The sequence below is a fragment of the Amblyraja radiata genome, chromosome 2 (assembly GCF_010909765.2).
Source record: "Amblyraja radiata isolate CabotCenter1 chromosome 2, sAmbRad1.1.pri, whole genome shotgun sequence".
In the NCBI taxonomy this organism is placed as follows: Eukaryota; Metazoa; Chordata; class Chondrichthyes; order Rajiformes; family Rajidae; genus Amblyraja; species Amblyraja radiata.
The window spans coordinates 1,461,751-1,481,623 of record NC_045957.1 but is presented as its reverse complement, the minus strand read 5'-3'; the positions used below and the strand labels follow the sequence as shown (position 1 = coordinate 1,481,623).

Sequence of the window (19,873 nt, the reverse complement as noted above, 5' to 3'; positions counted from 1 at the left end):
TCTTTCTAAACTCCAGTGAATCCAAGCCTCGTCTTTTCAATCTTTCCTCATATGTCAGTCCCGCCATCCCAGGGATCAATCTCGTGAACCTACGCTGCACTACCTCAATCACAAGGCGTGGCTGGCTCGAAGGGCCGAATGGCATACTCCTGCACCTATTGTCTATTGTCTATTGTCCTTCCTCAAATTAGGAAATTATTGTCCTTCCTCAAAACTGTACACAATACTCCAGATGTCGTCTTACCAGAGCCCCATACAACTGCAGAAGAACCTCTTTATTCCAATACTGAAATCCTCCTGTTCTGAAGGTCAACCTTCCATTAGCTTCCCTCACTGCCTGCTGTACCTGCACGCCAACGTTCAGTGACCGTTGTACAAGGGCACCCAGGTCTCGCTGTACACCCTCCTTACCTAACCTAACCCCATTGAGATAATAATCTGCCCCCTTGTGTTTGCCACCAAAGTGGATAACCTCACATTTATTTATAGTATACTGCATCTGCCACGCATCTGCCCATTCAGTCAACCTGTCCAGGCCATCCTGCAACCTCCTAACATCCTCTTCACAGTTCACACTGCCATCCAGCTTTGTGTCATCCGCAAACTTGCTAGTGTAACTCCTAATTCTCTCCTCAAAATCATTAATATATATGGTAAACAGTTGCGGCCCCAACACCGAGCCTTGCGGCACTTCTATCGCCACCGCCTGCCATTCTGAAAATGACCCGTTCACTCCTAGAATTTTCTTCCGGTCTGCCAACCAATTTTCTATCCACGTCACCACCCTACCCCCAATACTATGTGCTCGAGGGAAGAGATTGAAAAAAATCATTCTCCCAGCCCGACACCACCACCCCCCCCCCCCCCCCCCCCTCCCACCCCCGACATTAAACAAACCAATGAACACTAAAACATACTTATTAACACATATTAAAAATAACAAAAAAGAAGAATGGGCAGACAGAATGTTGGCGAGCATAGCACAAGACCCTGAAAGGTATAGAAGTGTGATAACGCACGCCTCCATATTCAGCGACAGTTTATTCCCAGCTGTTATCAGGTAACTGAACCATCCTGCCAACAACCCAAGAGCAGTCTTGAACTACTATCTACTCTGCGGAGACCCTTGGCCTATCTTTGATCGGACTTTACTGGCATTATCTTACTTTATTCACGATATTCTCTTTATCATGTATCTGCACAGAGTGGATAGCCCGATTGTAATTATGTCTTGTCTTTCCGCTGACACTTGCATTAAATTAGACTCAGGCCTACGATAACGTTTGTCACGTTGCCACTTCATCAGTGATCGGGATACTGGCGTCTCACTTTTAAATCCTCATCTCTTTCAGCTGTGGAACAGTTGATTCCGCTTCTGAAACGATTACATTCAACTGTGGTGGATTTGAAGGCCGATATGTAAACATCATCATACCAGGAGAGGCTAAAATGTTGACTTTGTGCGAGGTTGAGATCTTTGGAACAGAAGTATTATCCTCATCTGGAACCGGTAGGCTGAACTTCCCGCTGAAGCTCTGCTTGTTCACAGCCTCACAGCTTGGTTGAGGGTGTCTCCCGCTGATAATGTCTGAGGATAACCACCTTCTTGATGCACCGCCGGCTTCTTCAACACCATGCAAGGTTCCATTTTGGTTAATCGCCAGTGTTGGACCCTCGCATTGTCAAAACACGACCCTGCCAATCAATGAGATCCCTAAGACATTCGATTCACACTCCCGCATCCACCAGTCCGGAGACCTTATGCTGATAAAAAAAAAACAGCCGCGCACCAACAAATTACACTCTAATTGAAACACGCTTGAAGAACTTCACCCCGATCTCAGACTACTGAACGCACCCCCCCCCCCCCCCCCCCCTCCCTTGAATTGGAGGCAAACCAGATCTTCTAACCTGCCTTAGAGCGGTTCTTGTACTTATTTTCCTGGGCCACAAAGCTACAACACTGTAACACCATATCTTGCAATCTATAATGGTTTTGTTTTTTAAATTTCACCTATTGTTTTGTCTGCGGCGTAATTGTACTGATGTACAGTATGATTTGATAACAAACAACGGTTTCCATTACAACTTGCTACACTTGACCTTACAAGAGCAACACGAATATCAATCACTGCTGATCCTAACCTTGACAGAAAGCGTTCATCTCACCATTGTGTCTCAGTGAGGTATTTCCCACCCAACAGAAAACGTGGCTTTCGGTGCACTGCCGAAGCAATCCAGCACAGATGAAGAGGCAATTGCTGAGCGAGCCATTGATGGTAACAGCGACAGCGACTTCACGCATGGTTCATGCGCGCGCACCAGGAAATCCAATAACCCTTGGTGGAGAGTCGATCTAATAGAGATATACAACGTGTCAGATGTAAGAATCACCAACAGAGCAGACTGCTGCGCTGACCTGCTCCATGGAGCCGAGATCCGCATCGGGGAAACACTGGAAAAAGATAACAATTCCAACAGACTGTAAGTATTAAGAAGCAAACGCCGACTCTATTCTGCTGCAGTGCCTTTCTCTGCAAATTCGACTACTACTCGTGCAGTGTTAACATAAGTGGAAAACAGAGAAAAGCTGCAGGTTAAGACTGTTCTCACTGCAGAATAAAATAAACCCATGCACCGCTGATCTAGATGCGAGAGAACATGATACAGAACCGGATACCACTTATCGAGTGGCATGAGCTGCTGACGTGCCTCTATAGCGGTAGGGTCGATAAAACAAAATAAATGATTCTGTAATTTAAGTAAAAGCAAGTTATTTAATGCTGAACAATCGGATTGCAGTGGGAATGTTCAAATAACCAAGAGCATTGTGGTCATGACCGAGACACGGTTACCTCTGTTTCCGGACCCTTTCCTGTTGTTAGCTTACTGTTCGGGAGAGGAGCAAGTGGGGAGGATGCCTTAAGTAGCAGATGAAGCCCCCTACATCACGTGAACTTGTCATCAGTTCACGAGCACAAGCCTACGTTAACGTTTTCCAAGCTGCCTCGTCCGCAGTTATCGACATAGTGGAGTCACACTTTTAATTATTCATTTATTTCAGCTGTGGAACCGTTGCTTCAGTTTCTAGGACGACATTGATCTTCAAATGTGGTGGGATTGTGGGCCGATACGTGACCATTTTCATACCAGGCCAGGATAAAATATTAACCCTGTGCGAGGTTGAGATCTTTGGATCTGAAGTCTCTTCCTTACCTGAAACAGGTAGGCTGAACTTCCCGCTGATACTCGGGGTGTACAGAACATCTCAGCTTAGTTCAGGATGTCTCCCACCGATAAAGTCTGAGGATAACTACTATCCTGAAGCCCACCGCCGTCATTGGCAACACCGTGAATTTTAACGTTCTGAATTTACTTGCCAGTCTTGGATCCTCGCATATCCAAACATGATCCTGTCTATGAATGAAATCCTCGAGTGACTCGGTGCACACGCCCTCATCCATTCATTCCGGAGACCTCATGCGGATAAAAAGTAGCCACGTATCACCGAACCACACATAAATTGAAACACCCTTGACGAGTATATCCCCGCTATCAGACTACGGAATGGTCCTACCTCGAGTTGTAGTGCAATGTCGAACTTTTAACCTTCCCCAGTGCGGTTCATGGACTTAATTTCGGTAGCCACAAAGCAATAACACTGGAACACCATAGCATGCAATCTATGTATTGCTTTTCCACTACTTTGCCTGCTGCTCTGGCTTCAATGCATCTAAATACTGTATGACTTGACTGTATAGTACAAACAAGGGTTTCCACTGAACGTCGCTTGACTTGACCATACTATAGCAATACGAATATCAATACACTGCCGATCGAAGGCGTAAATCCGTCGGTATTAAATTTCTCCATTAAGGCTCAGTGAGGTGTTTCCCACCCAACAGAAAACCTGTCGCCCGGTGCACTGCCGACCCAGTCCAGCACGGATGGAGGGGCACGTGCTAAGCGAGCCACTGACGGGGACAGCGACAGCGACTTCAGGCATGGCTCATGCTCTAGCACCATTAAATCGAAGAACCCATGGTGGAGACTCGATCTAAAGGAAAGCTACAACGTGTCCGATGTAAGAATCACCAACAGAGCAGACTGCTGTTCGGACCAGCTCCTAGGAGCCGAGATCCACATCGGGGACTCGCTGGAGAACGAGGGCAATTCCAACACACTGTAAGTGTTCAGAATCAAACACCACTCTATGCAGCTGCCGTGTATTGTTCTGCACGTTCCACTGTTACTGTTTCAGTGATAACACGAGAGGGGAATAGAGAGAAGCTGTAGGTTAAGACTGATCTCACTGAGGAAAAACGTAAAGCGCTGCATCCATGATCCAGATGCGAGAGAAATTGAGACAGAGCCGTAGACTACTTATCCAGCGGCACATGCTGCTGAAATACCCCGATAGCGACGGATTCAATAAAAGGAGATGTATTTATATGTAGTTTCAGTTAATGAATGTTATGTAATGTTGAATAATTGGATTGCAGTGGCAATGTTCAGGTAAATAATGCCTATGGGGAGGTAATCGTGCCGACCCGGACAGGTCCACCAATGTATCCAGATACTCTCCTCATCCCAGCTACCTCTTCGGGACAAGGGCAAGTGGGCAGGACACTGAAAGTAGCTGCGGGAGCCTCCTACATCCCATGAACCTGTCGGCAGTTCACCAGAACAGGCAAAAGATAAAGATTGACACGCTCCCCCGTCCGCAGTGACCGAGATAGAGGAGTCTCACAATAAAATCCTGATCTTTTTCAGCTGTGCAATCGTTGATTCAATTTCTTGGACGACATTTACCTTCAACTGCCGTGGATTTGTCGGTCGTTATGTGAACATCATCATCCCAGGACAGGACAAAATATTGACCCTGTGCGAAGTTGAGATCATAGGTTCAAAACTCCCGTACTTACATGGTGCAGGTAGGCTGAACTTCCACCGGAGGCTCTGTTTGTATACTGCCCCACAGCTGCTGACGGGGCCCCCGCTGTTAACGTCTGGCGATAACTACATTCTTGAAGCACAATGCCTTTTTTGGCAATGCTCTGCTATTTGCTGATCTTAGGTTAATTGCCAGTCTTGGACCCTCGAATTGTCCAAACATAATCACGTATATGAATGAAATCCCTAAGACAATCGGTGCAAACGCCCTCATCCATTCAGTCCGCAGAACCTATGCAGATAGAAACCAGTCACGCACCAACAAATTACACACAATACACAATGGACAATAGACAATAGGTGCAGGAGCAGGCCGTTCGGCCCTTCGAGCCAGCACCGCCATTCAATGAAATCATGGCTGATCATCCCCAATCAGTACCCCTCTCCTGCCTTCTCCCCATATCCCTTGACTCCGCTATCTTTAGGCGCCCTATCTCGCTCTCTTTTGAAAATATCCAGAGAACCGGCCTCCACCGCCCTCCGAGGAAGAGAACTCCACAGACTCACAACTCTCTGCCAAAAAACGTTTTTCCTCGTCTCCGTTCTAAATGGCCTACCCCTTATTCTTAATCTGTGGCCCCTGATTCTGGACTCCCTCAATACCGGAAACATGTTTCATGCCTCTAGCGTGTCCAACCCCTTAATAATCTTATATGTTTCAACAAGATCCCGTCTCATCCTTCTAAACTCCAGAGTATACAAGCCGAGCCGCTCAATTCTTTCAACACAGGACAGTCCCGCCCATCCCGGGAATTAACCTTGTAAACCTACGCTGCACTCCTTCAATAGCACGATGTTCTTCCTCAAATTAGGGGACCAAAACTGCACACAATACTCCAGGTCTGTTCTCACTGGAGCCCTATACAACTGCAGAAGGATCCCATTGCTCCTCTTGTTATACTCAACTCCTCTTGTTATGAAGGCCAACAAGCCATTCGCTTTCTTCACTGCATGCTGTGCCTGCATACTTACTTTCATTGACTGATTAACAAGGACCCTCCCCCCCTCATATTCCGTTGTACCTCCCATTTTCCCACCTTGACACAATTTAGATATAAATCTGCCTTCCTGCTACCAAATTGGATAAACTCACATTTATCCACATTAAACTGCATCTGCCATGCATCTGCTCACTCGCCCAACCTGTCCAAGTCTCCCTGCATTATTATAGCATCCTACACACAGTTCACACTGCCACCCAGCATTGTGTCATCTGCAAATTTCCGAATGTTACTTTGAATTCTTTCATCTAAATCATCGATGTATATTGTAAATAGCTGCGGTCCCAGCACCGAGCCTTTCTGCCATTCTGAAAGGGACCCGTTAATCCCTAATCTGTGTGTTCTGTCTGCCAACCAATTTACTATCCATGTCAGCACTCTACACCCAATACCATGCGCCCTAATTGTGTCCACTAATCTCCTATGCGGGACCTTATCAAATGCTTTCTGAGAGTCCAGGTACGCTACATCCACTGGCTCTCCCTTGTCCATTTCCCTCGTTACATCCTCAAACAATTCCAGAAGATTAGTCAAGCATGATTTTCCCTTCGTAATTCCATGCTGACTCGGACGGATCCTGTTTGTGCTATCTGTTTCATCTTTTATAATTGACTCCAGCATCTTCCCCACCACCGATGTCAGGCTAACTTGCCTATCATTCCCTGTTTTCTCTCTCCCGCCTTTCTTAAAAACGGTGATAACATTAGCCACCCTCCCATCCACAGGAACTGATCCTGAATCTATAGAACATTGGACAATTATCACCAATGCATCCACGATTTCTGGAGCCACTTCCTTAAGTACCCTGGAATGCGGACCATCCGGCCCTGGGGATTTAACAGCCTTCCGTCCCATCAGTCTACCCAACACCATTTCCTGCCTAATGTGGATTTCCTCAGTTCCTCCGTCACCCCAGATCTTCTGGCCACTACTATATCAGGACAATTGTTTGTGTCCTCCTTAGTGAAGACGGATCCAAAGTATAAGTTCAACTCATCTGACATTTCCTTGTTCCCCGTAATAAATTCATCTTTATCAGTCTTCATGGGTCCAACTTTGTTTTTAACTATTGTTTTCCTCTTCGCATATCTTATTAAGGTTTTACTATCCTCCGTTATATTCTTGACTAACTTACCTTCGTACCTCATCGTTTCTCCTCTTGCTTCCCACTCATCTTTGCTACGTTGTAATTCTTCTATTTTAATTTTCTACTGTGCCGGACGCCCCTTGTCAGCCACAGTCGCCCCTTTCTCCCATTGGAAACTTTCTTCGTCTTTGGAATGAACTGATCCTGCACCTTCTGTATTATACCTATACATTCCTGCCATTGTTGTTCCACTCTCATCCAGTCATCTTTGGCCAGCTCCTCCCTCATGGCTCCATAGTCCCCTTTATTTAATTGTAACACTGGCACCTCCGATTTACCCTTCTCCCTCTCCAATTGTAGATTACACTTGACCATGTTATGATTATTACCTCCTAATGGCTCCTTAACCTCAACTTCCTTTATCAAATCCGGTTCATTGCATTACACTAAATCCAGAATTGCCTGCTCCCTGTTAGGCTCCAATGCAAGCTGTTCTAAGAATCCATCACGGAGGCACTCCACAAGCTCCCTTTCATGGGTTCGAGTACCAACCTAAGTTTCCCAGTCTACTTGCATGTTGCAATCTCCCGTAACGACCTTAGCATTACCTGTATTACACCAATTTTAACTCCTGACTCAACTTGCACCCTCTATCAAGGGTAGTTTGGGGGTCCCATTTAGAATATTTTTTCATTCCTCAACAACAGAGCTGCCCAACCACCTCTGCCCACCTTTCTGTCTTTTCGATAGTATGTATATCCTTGAATATTGACTTCCCAGTCCTGGCCATCTTGCAGCCTTGTCTCTGTAATTCCTACAACATCATACTTGCCAATTTCTAACTGAGCCTCAAGCTCGTCCCCTTTAATTCTTATACTTCGCGCATACTTTGACCTCGGAATTTACCTTCCCTCTCGCACTGCTCGCAATTGGCCTTACCTACTCTCTTATCCCTTCTCGAACTTTCTTCCCATTAATTCTGGAATATTTTTATACATTTTCCTGTACTCACTTCCCCTTCAAATCCATCTTTATACTCCAAATGTGTCAATCCCACCCCCCCCCCCCCCCCCCAACTATGTAGTTCAAACTAACACGTGTAGACCTAGCAGACCTGTCTCCCAGAACGTCGGCCTCCCTCCAGTTAAGGTGTAACCCGTTCCTTTTGTACAGGCCACCCCTACGCCAGAAAAGATCCCATTGGTCTATAAATCTAAATCTTTGCTCCCTGCACAAGACTCTCAGCCACACATTCAGATCCCCTATCTCCCTGTTCCTGTCCTCACTAGCTCGAGGTACTGCAAGCAACGCAGAGATAACCACCTTAGAAGTCCCGCTTTTCAGTCTTCATCCAACTCCCTTGACTCACGTTGCAGAACCTCCTTCCTGTTCTTCCCGATGTCGTTTATGCCCACGTGCACAACTACTGCCGGTTGCTCACCTTCCTTCTCGAGGATGTTCCGAATTCGGTTCGTGACATCTTGAACCCTGGCACCCAACAGAAAACGTGGCGTTGGGAGCACGCCCGACCCAATCCAGCACGGATGACGGGGCAGGTGCTGAGCGAGCCAATGACGGTAACAACGACAGCGACTTCTGGCATGGTTCATGCGCGCGCACCAAAAAATCCAAGAACCCTTGGTGGAGAGTCGATCTCAAGGAAAGGTACAAAGTGTCAGATGTCAAAATCACCAATAGAGGTGACTGCTGCTCGGACCAGATCCAAGGAGCCGAGATCCGCATCGGGGACTCGCTGGAGAATAATGGCAATTCCAACCGATTGTAAGTATTTAGAGGCAAACCATACAACCATACAACCATACAACAATTACAGCACGGAAACAGGCCATTTCGACCCTTCTAGTCCGTGCCGAACACATAATCTCCCCTAGTCCCATATACCTGCGCTCAGACCATAACCCTCCATTCCTATTCCCATCCATATAACTATCCAATTTATTTTTAAATGATAAAAACGAACCTGCCTCCACCACCTTCACTGGAAGCTCATTCCACACAGCTACCACTCTCTGAGTAAAGAAGTTCCCCCTCATGTTACCCCTAAACTTCAGTCCCTTAATTCTCAAGTCATGTCCCCTTGTTTGAATCTTCCCTACTCTCAGTGGGAAAAGCTTTTCCACGTCAACTCTGTCTATCCCTCTCATCATTTTAAAAACCTCTATCAAGTCCCCCCTTAACCTTCTGCGCTCCAAAGAATAAAGCCCTAACTTGTTCAACCTTTCTCTGTAACTTAGTTGCTGAAACCCAGGCAACATTCTAGTAAATCTCCTCTGTACGCGCTCTATTTTGTTGACATCCTTCCTATAATTAGGCGACCAAAATTGTACACCATACTCCAGAATTGGCCTCACCAATGCCTTGTACAATTTTAAATTTTTTTTTTTCGTCGACACTATTCAGCTGTGGTGTCTTGTTCTGCAAGTTCCACTGTTATTGTTGCAGTTATACAATGTATGAGAAACTGAGAACAGCTGAAGGTTAAGACGGATCTCATCGCAGAAAGAAATACACCTGGTCACCGCCGATCCAGATGCGAGAGAAAATGATGCAGAGCCGTAGACCACTTATCCAGTGGCATGAGCTTCCGACGTGCCTCTATAGCGGTTGGTTCAATTAAAGGATATGAATATATCTGCAATTTAATTGAATTCATGTTATGTCACATTAAACAATCAGATTACAGTGGCAATGTTCAGGTAACCAATGCCAATGGGTGAGGGTTCAAGGAGTCATTTCCATGTACTTGGACCCTCTCTTGTTCCTAACTATTTGTTAGGGATAGGGGCAAATGGGGATGATGTCGGAAGCAGCCTCGAGAGCAATCCCCCACCTCCCTCCACAACCCAACATCACTTGGACGTGTCACCAGTTGAGGGGCAAGCACAGTGAAAACGCACACCTACAACTTCAGCGACAGTTTCTTCCCTGCCTTTATCAGGTAACGCAATCGTCCTGCCAACAACTAGAGAGCAATCCTGAACTACTATTTACCTCACTGGAGACCATAGGACTACCCTTGATCGGACTTTACTGGCTCTCTTACACCAAATGTTACTTACGATAATCCCTTCATCATGTATACTATGGGTGGCCCGATTGTAAAAATGTATTGTCTTTCCGCTGACCGGTTAGCACAGAACAAAAAGCGTTCCATTGTACCGTGGTACGTGTGACATTAAACTAGACTCAGGCCCACGATGACACTTGACACGTTGCCTCGTCCGCCCTCATAGAGCTAGTGGAGTGTCACAAGTTAATCTTCGTCTCTTTCAGCTGTGCAACAGTGGAATCGTTTTCTACGTCGTTGTCCATCAACTGTGGTGGATTTGTTGGTCGATATGTGAACATCATCATCCCAGGCCTGGACAAAATCTTGACCCTGTGCGAGGTTGAGATCTTTGGTTCACAGCTTCCGTCTTTACCTGGAACAGGTAGGCTGAACTGCCCGCTGAGGCTCTGGTTCCACACAATATCGCATTTCATTTCAGCCAGGTTCCCGCTGATAACGTCTGAGGTAAATTACCTACCTGAAGCACAATGCTGCCTTTCTCAATGCCCTACACTTTACTAGTCTTAGTTTACTCGCCAATCTTGGACCCTCGCATTGTAGAAACATGTTCCAGTCTGTGAATTAAATCCATGAGACATGGTTCACATGCTCGTATCCATTCATTCCGGAGACTTCATGCTATAAAGAACTACCACGCACTAACGAATTACACGCCGATTGTAACGGGCTTGAAGAATATCTCACTGCTGTCAGATTACTGATCGGTCCTCCCTTGAGTTCTAGTACAATACCGACCTGCCTTAGTGCGGTTCGTAGACGTATTTTATATAGCCATAAAGCTGTAACACAATAACATAATTTTGACCCATCTATTGGTTTCTCTACTTCACCTGTTGCTCGTGTGCGGCATCATTGCACACATGTACAGCATGACTTGGTTGTATAGTATAAATAATGTTTTTCTGCATCTTGCTTCATGTAAACGATATGAATATCAATGAAATACACTGCTGATACAAACCTTCATATAATGCATACATCGATAAGATCATCAGTTCATATGTGGGAGGAGCAGAATTAGGACAACCAAGTCAACTCCTCCAATCAATCATGGCTCATCTATTTACCCGCCCTAATCCAATTCTCCTGTGTTTCCCTGTAACCCCTAACACGGCACAAGACGATACGATAGCACTTTATATACGTTACCACACTACCCAACAAAGTCGTTGACGACACCTCTGTATTCAGCTTCCCTCTCCTCACTGATGCAACACATAATTGCAAAGCCAACTGAAATCTTCTGCAGGGGGCAGGAGCCCGAGTTGTAGCTGAAATCCGAGGTGTACATGATGAACAGTAAGGGAGAGAGGAACCTCCCCTCTGGGGCCATATGTTGCTCACATCCATGTCCGAGACACAGTTCTGTAGCCGGACATACTGTGGTCGACCAGTCAGGTAGTTGGTAATCCCAGACACCAATGGAGCATCCAGCTGCATCTTCGTCAGTTTGCTTCGTAGGCGGATGGTGTTAAAATCACTGGAGAAACAAAGAAACACGTCTTTCACTGCTTCCCAGTTTATCCTGGTGAGCATAGGAACAATTGAGCAGGAGGATGATGGAGTCCTCAATCCCCACCTTTGTTATGTAAACGTACTGCAGGGGACCCTGGTTTAACCAGGGATTGCAAGTGAGTAAGCACCAGCCTTTCCAGATGCTTCGTGATGTTTGAGGTCAGCGCCAACGGCCTGTAGTCATTGGAGTAAGTGGAACGCGTCATCTTTTTTTTTACAGGAACGAGACCTGACGTCTTCCATATCACAGGAGCCCTCTCCCGGCTCAGGGTCACGTTGAATCTAAGCTAGAGTAAAACATAGAAACATAGAAATTAGGTGCAGTAGTTGGCCATTCGGCCCTTCGAGCCTGCACCGCCATTAAATATGATCATGGCTGATCATCCAACTCAGTATCCCGTACCTGCCTTCTCTCCATACCCTCTGATCCCCTTAGCCACAAGGGCCACATCTAACTCCCTCTTAAATATAGCCAATGAACTGGCCTCGGCTACCCTCTGTGGCAGAGAGTTCCAGAGATCCACCACTCTCTGTGTGAAAAAAGTTCTTCTCATCTCGGTTTTAAAGGATTTCCCCCTTATCCTTAAGCTGTGACCCCTTGTCCTGGACTTCCCCAACATCGGGAGCAATCTTCCTGCATCTAGCCTGTCCAACCCCTTAAGAATTTTATAAGTTTCTATAAGGTCCCCTCTCAATCTCCTAAATTCTAGAGAGTATAAACCACGTCTATCCAGTCTTTCTTCATAAGACAGTCCTGACATCCCAGGAATTAGTCTGGTGAACCTTCTCTGCACTCCCTCTATGGCAATAATGTCCTTCCTCAGATTTGGAGACCAAAACTGTACGCAATACTCCAGGTGTGGTCTCACCAAGACCCTGTACAACTGCAGTAGAACCTCCCTGCTCCTATACTCAAATCCTTTTGCTATGAAAGCTAACATACCATTCGCTTTCTTCACTGCCTGCTGCACCTGCTTGCCTACTTTCAATGACTGGTGTACCATGACACCCAGGTCTCGCTGCATCTCCCCTTTTCCTAGTCGACCACCATTTAGATAATAGTCTGCTTTCCTGTTTTTGCCACCAAAATGGATAACCTCACATTTATCCACATTATACTGCATCTGCCAAACATTTGCCCACTCGCCCAGCCTATCCAAGTCACCTTGCAGTCTCCTAGCATCCTCCTCACAGCTAACACTGCCCCCCAGCTTAGTGTCATCCGCAAACTTGGAGATATTGCCTTCAATTCCCTCATCCAGATCATTAATATATATTGTAAATAGCTGGGGTCCCAGCACTGAGCCTTGCGGTACCCCACTAGTCACTGCCTGCCATTGTGAAAATGAACCGTTTACTCCTACTCTTTGCTTCCTGTTTGCCAGCCAGTTCTCTAACCACATCAATACTGAATCCCCAATGCCGTGTGCTTTAAGTTTGTATACTAATCTCTTATGTGGGACCTTGTCGAAAGCCTTCTGGAAGTCCAGATACACCACATCCACTGGTTCTCCCCTATCCACGCTACTAGATACATCCTCGAAAAATTATATAAGATTCGTCAGACATGATTTACCTTTTGAAAATCCATGCTGACTTTGTCCAATGATTTCACCACTTTCCAAATGTGCTGCTATCCCATCTTTAATAACTGACTCTAGCAGTTTCCCCACTACCGATGTTAGACTAACTGGTCTGTAATTCCCCGTTTTCTCTCTCCCTCCCTTCTTAAAAAGTGGGGTTACGTTTGCTACCCGCCAATCCTCAGGAACTACTCCAGAATCTAAAGAGTTTAGAAAGATTATTACTAATGCATCCACTATTTCTGGAGCTACTTCATTAAGTACTCTGGGATGCAGCCTATCTGGCCCTGGGGATTTATCGGCCTTTAATCCATTCAATTTACCCAAACACCACTTCCCGGCTAACCTGGATTTCACTCACTACCTCCAACTCCTTTGACCCGCGGTCCTCTGCTATTTCCGGCAGATTATTTATGTCTTCCTTAGTGAAGACGGAACCAAAGTAGTTATTCAATTGGTCCGCCATATCCTTGTTCCCCATGATCAACTCACCTGTTTCTGACTGCAAGGGACCTACATTTGTTTCAACTAATCTCTTTCTATTCACATATCTATAAAAACTTTTGCAGTCAGTTTTTATGTACCCTGCCAGTTTTCTTTCATAATCTATTTTTCCTTTCCTAATTAAGCCCTTTGTCCTCCTCTGCTGGTCTCTGAATTTCTCCCAGTCCTCCGGTATGCTGCTTTTTTTGACTAATTTGTACGCATCATCCTTCGCTTTGATACTATCCCTGATTTCCCTTGTTATCCACGGATGTACTACCTTCCCTGATTTATTCTTTTGCCAAACTGGGATGAACAATTTTTGTAGTTCATCCATGCAGTCTTTAAATGTCTTCCATTGCATATCCAACGCCAACCCATTAAGAACCAATCGCCAGTCTATCTTGGCCAATTCACGTCTCATATCCTCAAAGTTACCTTTCTTTAAGTTCAGGACCCTTGTTTCTGAATTAACGATGTCACTCTCCATCCTAATGAAGAACTCAACCATATTATGGTCACTCTTGCCCAAGGGGCCACGCACGACAAGACTGCCAACTAACCCTTCCTCATTACTCAATACCCAGTCTAGAATAGCCTGCTCTCTCGTTGGTTCCTCTACATGTTGGTTTAGAAAACTATCCCGCATACATTCCAAGAAATCCTCTTCCTCAGCACCCTTGCCAATTTGATTCGCCCAATCTATATGTAGATTGAAGTCACCCATTATAACTGTTTTACCTTTGTTGCACGCATTTCTAATTTCCTGTTTGATGCCATCCCCAACTCCACTACTACTGTTAGGTGGCCTGTACACAACTCCCACTAGCGTTTTCTGCCCCTTAGTGTTTCGCAGTTCTACCCATATCGATTCCACATCCTCAAAGCTAATGTCCTTCCTTTCTATTGCGTTAATCTGCTCTCTAACCAGCAACGCTACCCCACCTTCTTTCCCTTTCTGTCTATCCCTCCTGAATATTGAATATCCCTGGATGTTGAGCTCCCAGCCTTGGTCACCCTGGAGCCATGTCTCCGTGATCCCAACTATATCATAGTCGTTAATAGCTATCTGCACATTCAACTCATCCACCTTATTACGAATGCTCCTTGCATTGAGACACAGAGCCGTCAGGCTTGTTTTTACAACACTCTTACCCCTTATACTATTATGCTGAAAAGTGGCCCTTTTTGATTTTTGCCCTGGATTTGCCGGCCTGCCACTTTTACTTTTCACCTTGCTACCTATTGCTTCTACCCTAATTTCACACCCCTCTGTATCTACGCTCACACATTTAAGAAACCCTTTCCCTTTAACTCCATCCTCCACTATCCCATTCGACACCCCACCCCCCGTATTCAGTTTGAAACCACCCGTGTAGCAGTGGCAAACCAGCCTGCCAGAATGCTGGTCCCACACCTGTTAAGTACTCCGCAATACTGCCTGGTACATGCATGGAGTGTCCTAGGGGAACATAGTTTTGCATGGCCCTCACTTACTCGGCCTTGATGGTCAGGAGCGACACAGAAAGGGCACAGCAAGTGGATCAGAGGGTTGAGGGTGAGAGTTTGTCGGGAAGCAGTGGGCAGAGGTCCCTCCATGAAATCTGTGAAAGTGCAGGTTTAGCTCCTTTAGCTGATTGCTTTTACTCCCTCGGCCACTGGTCATCCTGTAACATGGAATGCTCTTCGTACCGTACGGTGAATGCTCTTCAGCCGTACTAATTATGAATCTATCTCTGTCTTAAAAAGATATCCATTGATGTGGCAATCAATTGGGCAATCAATTGGGCAATCAATTCCACAGATCCAACACCCTCTTTCTAAACAAGTTGCTCATCATCTCCTTCCTAAAGGAACGTTCTTTAATTCTGCGGCTACGACTTCTGATCCCAGATCCTTCCACAAGTGAAAGAATCCTGCCCGCATCCAGTCTATCCAGGTCCCCTTTTATTTTTCTAAATTCCAGCGAATGGAGACCTTTACCATCAAACGTTCATCTTAGGTTAACCCACTCATTCCTGGGATCATTCTCGTAACCCTCTTCTGGACCCTCCTTCATTAGTGTCCCTCTGGAACACATCCTACATTAGAAATGGGGTCCGAAATTGCTCTCATTACTCCAACTGCGGCCCGAATCAGCGCCTTGTGGAGGCTCAGCATTACGGCCTCATTTTGTATTCTAGTCCTCTTGAAATAAATGATTGCATTGCCTTTGCCGTTCTTAGTCCCGATTGGACATGGCAATAAACATTTTGGGTATACCGTACGAACACTTCAAATATTGTACGCGCCAGCAGCGCCCCCTGTGGAACTCCCCCAGTCACCGGCAGTCAACCCTTTATTGCCAGTCTTTGCCTTTCTGCCATTCAGCCAAACTGCTATCCATGCTAGTATCCCCCCTTTTGTACCATCGGCTCTCATCTTCCTTAGCAGCTTCACGTGCGGTTCTTTATCACAGGCTTTCTAAAAACCTAGGTAAACAACATCCACTGACTCTCCTTTGGCCTGCTATTTACATCCTCAAATAATTCGAGCAGCTTCGTCAGGCAAGATCTCCCCTTCACAAAACCATGCTGACGTCGGATATTTTATCACGAACTTCTACGTACTCCGTAACCTCATCCTTTGTAATGTAATGTAGTCTTACCAGCCACTTGAGTTAGACTAACCGGTCTATTGTTCCCACTATTGTGTACTGCAACTGTGTACTCGTTTGGAACCACTCCTGACACAAATGATTCTTCAAATATCACCACAAATGCCTCCACAATCTCTAACTTCACTTTTTTTACAACCCTCGCGTGCGGTCCATCCGGTCCAGGTGACTTATCCACCTTCAGACCCAAGGACATACTCCTTAGTATTAGACACATCACTAACTTCCACCCCCTGACACTCTTGAATTTCAGGCACGTTACTGGTGTCTTCTATTGTGAAGATTGCTGCAAAACTTTATTAAATTCCACTGCCATTTATTTATTCCCCATTATCACTTCCCCTGCATCATTTTCTTGCAGCTCAACTTCCATTCTTGCTTCTTTCTCATTATATATATATCTGAAGAAACTCTTAATATCCCAAGCCTCTCGCTTCCCCATAATCTTTGAATTATTGCATGCCTTCTCTTTTAGTTCAATGCTGTCCTTGACTTCCCTTGTCAGTCACGGTCACCTCAGTCTCCCTCTAGAATCTGTCTTCCACTTTGGAATGAAAATATCCTGCATCTTCCGAATTATTCCCAGAAGTTCGTGCCATTGCAGTTACACCGTCATTCCAGCGAGGGTCATTTTCCATTCAACCTCCTCATACCTCGGTAGTCCCATTTGTTAAGTTCTAATACCGACACATTTGATTTCAATAGATAATAGACAAAAGGTGCAAGAGTATGCCATTCGGTCCTTCGAGCCAGAACCGCCATTCACTGTGATTATGGCTGATGATCCACAATCAATACCCCGTTCCTGCCTGCTCATCATATCCCCTGATTCCACCTATTTTAAGAGCCCTATCTAACTCTCTCTTGAAAAATCCAGAGAATTGGTCCCTCTGGGGCAGAGAATTCCACAAATTCACAATACTCTGTGTGAAAAAGTTTTTCCTGATCTCCTTTCTAAATGGCCTTCCTCTTATTCTTAACGTGTGCCCCCTGGTTCTGGGAAAAAAATCATGCCTCTAGCGTGTCTTATACGTTTCAATAAAATGCACTCTCATCCCCCTAAATTCCAGAGTATTCAAGCCAACCCGCTCAATTGCATCCTCTTCCTGTCAAATTTCAGGTTCTTTATTATAACATATTGTGGTCGGCAACTTTCTGAGGTTCCTTTACCTTAAGCTCCAATATCAAACCCAGTTCACTACAGAACACTAAATCCAGAATTGCATTTTCCCCGTTAGGCGGCACTGCAAGTTGTTCCGGGAAAGCATCTTGGAGGTACACTCTGATTCCCCTCTGTTGGGTTCCAGTGCAAACCTGATTTTATCCCGTCAAACTGCATCAGTCAGCAATACATCTCTCCCTGGTGACTCAGAGAGATTTTTCCCATCCAACAGAAAACGTGGCGTTCGGAGCACTGCCTACCCAGTCCAGCACGTATCAATGGGCAACTGCTGAGCGAGCCAATGACGGTAACAGCGACAGCAACTTCAGGCATGGTTCTTGCACGCAAACCAATAAATCCAAAAATCCTTGGTGGAGAGTCGACCTAATACACAGCTACAACGTGTCAGGTGTAAGAATCAGCAACAGAGCAGACTGCTGCTCGGATCGGCTTCAAGGAGCCGAGATCCGCATCGGGGACTCTGTGTCGAACGATGACAATCGCAACAGACTGTGAGTATTCAGAGGTGAACGCCGACTCTATTCTGCTGCGGTGTGTTATTCTGCAAGTTCCACTGTTATAACTGCAGTGATGACATGAGTGAGAATCTGAGGAATGCCGTAGATTAAGACTGGTCTCACTGAAGACAAAATGAAATCTGGGCACCGCTGATCCAGATGCAAGAGAAAATGATACAGACCGTAGCCCACTTATTCAGTTGCATGAGCTGCTGACGTACCTCTAGTGGTGGTGCGTTCTAGAAAATGAGATGAATGTACCTGTAATGTAAGATAAATCAAGTTATGTAACTTTGAGTAATCGGATTGCAACGGGATTGTTCAACCAGTGACTATGGGTGAGGGATCATGCACTCCCTCCCCGGACAAGGCCACCTATGTATCTGGATCTTCTCCTGTCTCCAGCTACCTGTTCGGGACAGGAGCAAGTGGGCAGGAAACTGGGAATAGCAGCGGGAGCCCCCTATATCCGATGAACCTGTCACCAGTTCACCAGCGCAGGCCTTCGTTAACGTCTGTCGCATCCGCAGTTATCGACATAGTGGAGTTTCACTTTTAAATCCTTATTTCATTCAGATGTGGAACCGTGGATTCAGTTTCTTTGATAACATTGAACTTCAATTGTGGTGGAATTGTCGGTCGATATGTGACCATTATCATCCCAGGGTATAATAAAACCTTGACCCTGTGCGAGGTTGATATCATCGGTTCTGAACTCCCGTCGTTACTTGGATCAGGTAGGCTGAACTTCCCGCTGAGCACTGCTTGGATACCGCATATCATCTTAGTTGAACGTCTTCAGTTGATAAAGTTTGTCGATAACTACCTTCCTAAAGCCCAGAATCGTATTTCCTATCGCTCTACTCTTTGCCATTCTTAGATTAATCGCCAGTCTTGGGCCCTCGCATTGTGCAAACATAATCCTTTCTATGAGTGAAATCCCCGAGACACAGAGTGCACACGCCCTCATCATTCATCCGGTGACGTTGTGCTGATCAGCAGCAGGCACGCCCCTACCAATTACACGACGATTGGGACATACTTGAATAGTACTTCCCTGCTCTCAGGTTATTGAACGGTTCTCCCTTGAGTTGTAATTCAATCCAGATATTTTAACATGCCTCATTGCGGTTCTTGGACATTTGAAAAACCGTAAACCGTAAGAACATAACATCATATTGTCACATAATGCATTATGTTATTACCGTTTCTACCTCACATGTTGCTCCTGTGTGCGGCTTCGTTGCACTGTTGTACAGTATGATTTTGATTGGATAGCACAAACAAGGGTTTTTACTGCATCTGGCTTCACTTGACCATACTAAAGCAATACGAATATCTATGAAATTCACTACTGATTCATTGCTTGATACAAGGCATCCATCCGTCGGAATTAAATGTCTCCTTTGCGGCTCATTGGGGTGCTTCTCATTCAACAGGAAACGTGGCGTCCGGAGGACGGCCGACCCAGTCCAGCACGTATGCAGGGGCAGGTGCTCATCGAGCCAATGACGGTAACAGCGACATCCACTTCAGGAGTGGATCATGCTCGCGCACCAGGAAATCCACAAACCCTTGGTGGAGAATCGATCTAATAGAGATCTACAATGTGTCAGATGTAATAATCACAAACAGAGCAGACTGCTGTTCATTTCGCCTCCTAGGAGCCGAGATCCATATCGGGAACTCGCTGGAGAACGATGGCAATTCTAACCGACTGTAAGTATTCAGAAGCAAACGCCGACCCTATTCAGCTGCGTGATCGTGTTCTGCAAGTTCCACTGGCACTGTTGCAATGGTAACATGTGGGAAACAGAGAGAAGC

The 19,873-nt window shown here is 45.7% G+C and overlaps 2 protein-coding genes across 2 annotated transcripts; both read left to right on the top strand.

Annotated features, from left to right (window-relative positions):
• The first annotated feature begins 965 nt into the window (after positions 1–965).
• Positions 966–11,403, top strand: LOC116984036. Its single transcript, XM_033038095.1, has 9 exons — positions 966–997; positions 1,353–1,510; positions 2,205–2,484; positions 3,065–3,225; positions 3,906–4,185; positions 4,774–4,934; positions 8,544–8,823; positions 10,336–10,493; positions 11,324–11,403. Exons 1-9 carry the CDS (start codon positions 966–968, stop codon positions 11,401–11,403), a joined length of 1,590 nt encoding a protein of 529 aa, XP_032893986.1.
• Positions 11,404–11,424: 21 nt separating this feature from the next.
• LOC116984028 (fucolectin-like) lies at positions 11,425–19,772 on the top strand. The gene is made up of 4 exons (XM_033038072.1): positions 11,425–11,431; positions 17,764–18,043; positions 18,626–18,786; positions 19,489–19,772. Exons 1-4 carry the CDS (start codon positions 11,425–11,427, stop codon positions 19,770–19,772), a joined length of 732 nt encoding a protein of 243 aa, XP_032893963.1.
• The last annotated feature ends 101 nt before the right edge of the window (positions 19,773–19,873 follow it).

Coding starts and splice junctions, on each gene's coding strand:
- LOC116984036 (XM_033038095.1), top strand. CDS start 966: ATGTTGGCGAGCATAGCACAAGACCCTGAAAG. Junction 3,226..3,905: donor CTCTTCCTTACCTGAAACAG/GTAGGCTGAACT, acceptor CCCACCCAACAG/AAAACCTGTCGCCCGGTGCA. Junction 4,935..8,543: donor CCCGTACTTACATGGTGCAG/GTAGGCTGAACT, acceptor GGCACCCAACAG/AAAACGTGGCGTTGGGAGCA.
- LOC116984028 (XM_033038072.1), top strand. Junction 18,044..18,625: donor GATGACAATCGCAACAGACT/GTGAGTATTCAG, acceptor TATTTCATTCAG/ATGTGGAACCGTGGATTCAG. Junction 18,787..19,488: donor CCCGTCGTTACTTGGATCAG/GTAGGCTGAACT, acceptor CTCATTCAACAG/GAAACGTGGCGTCCGGAGGA.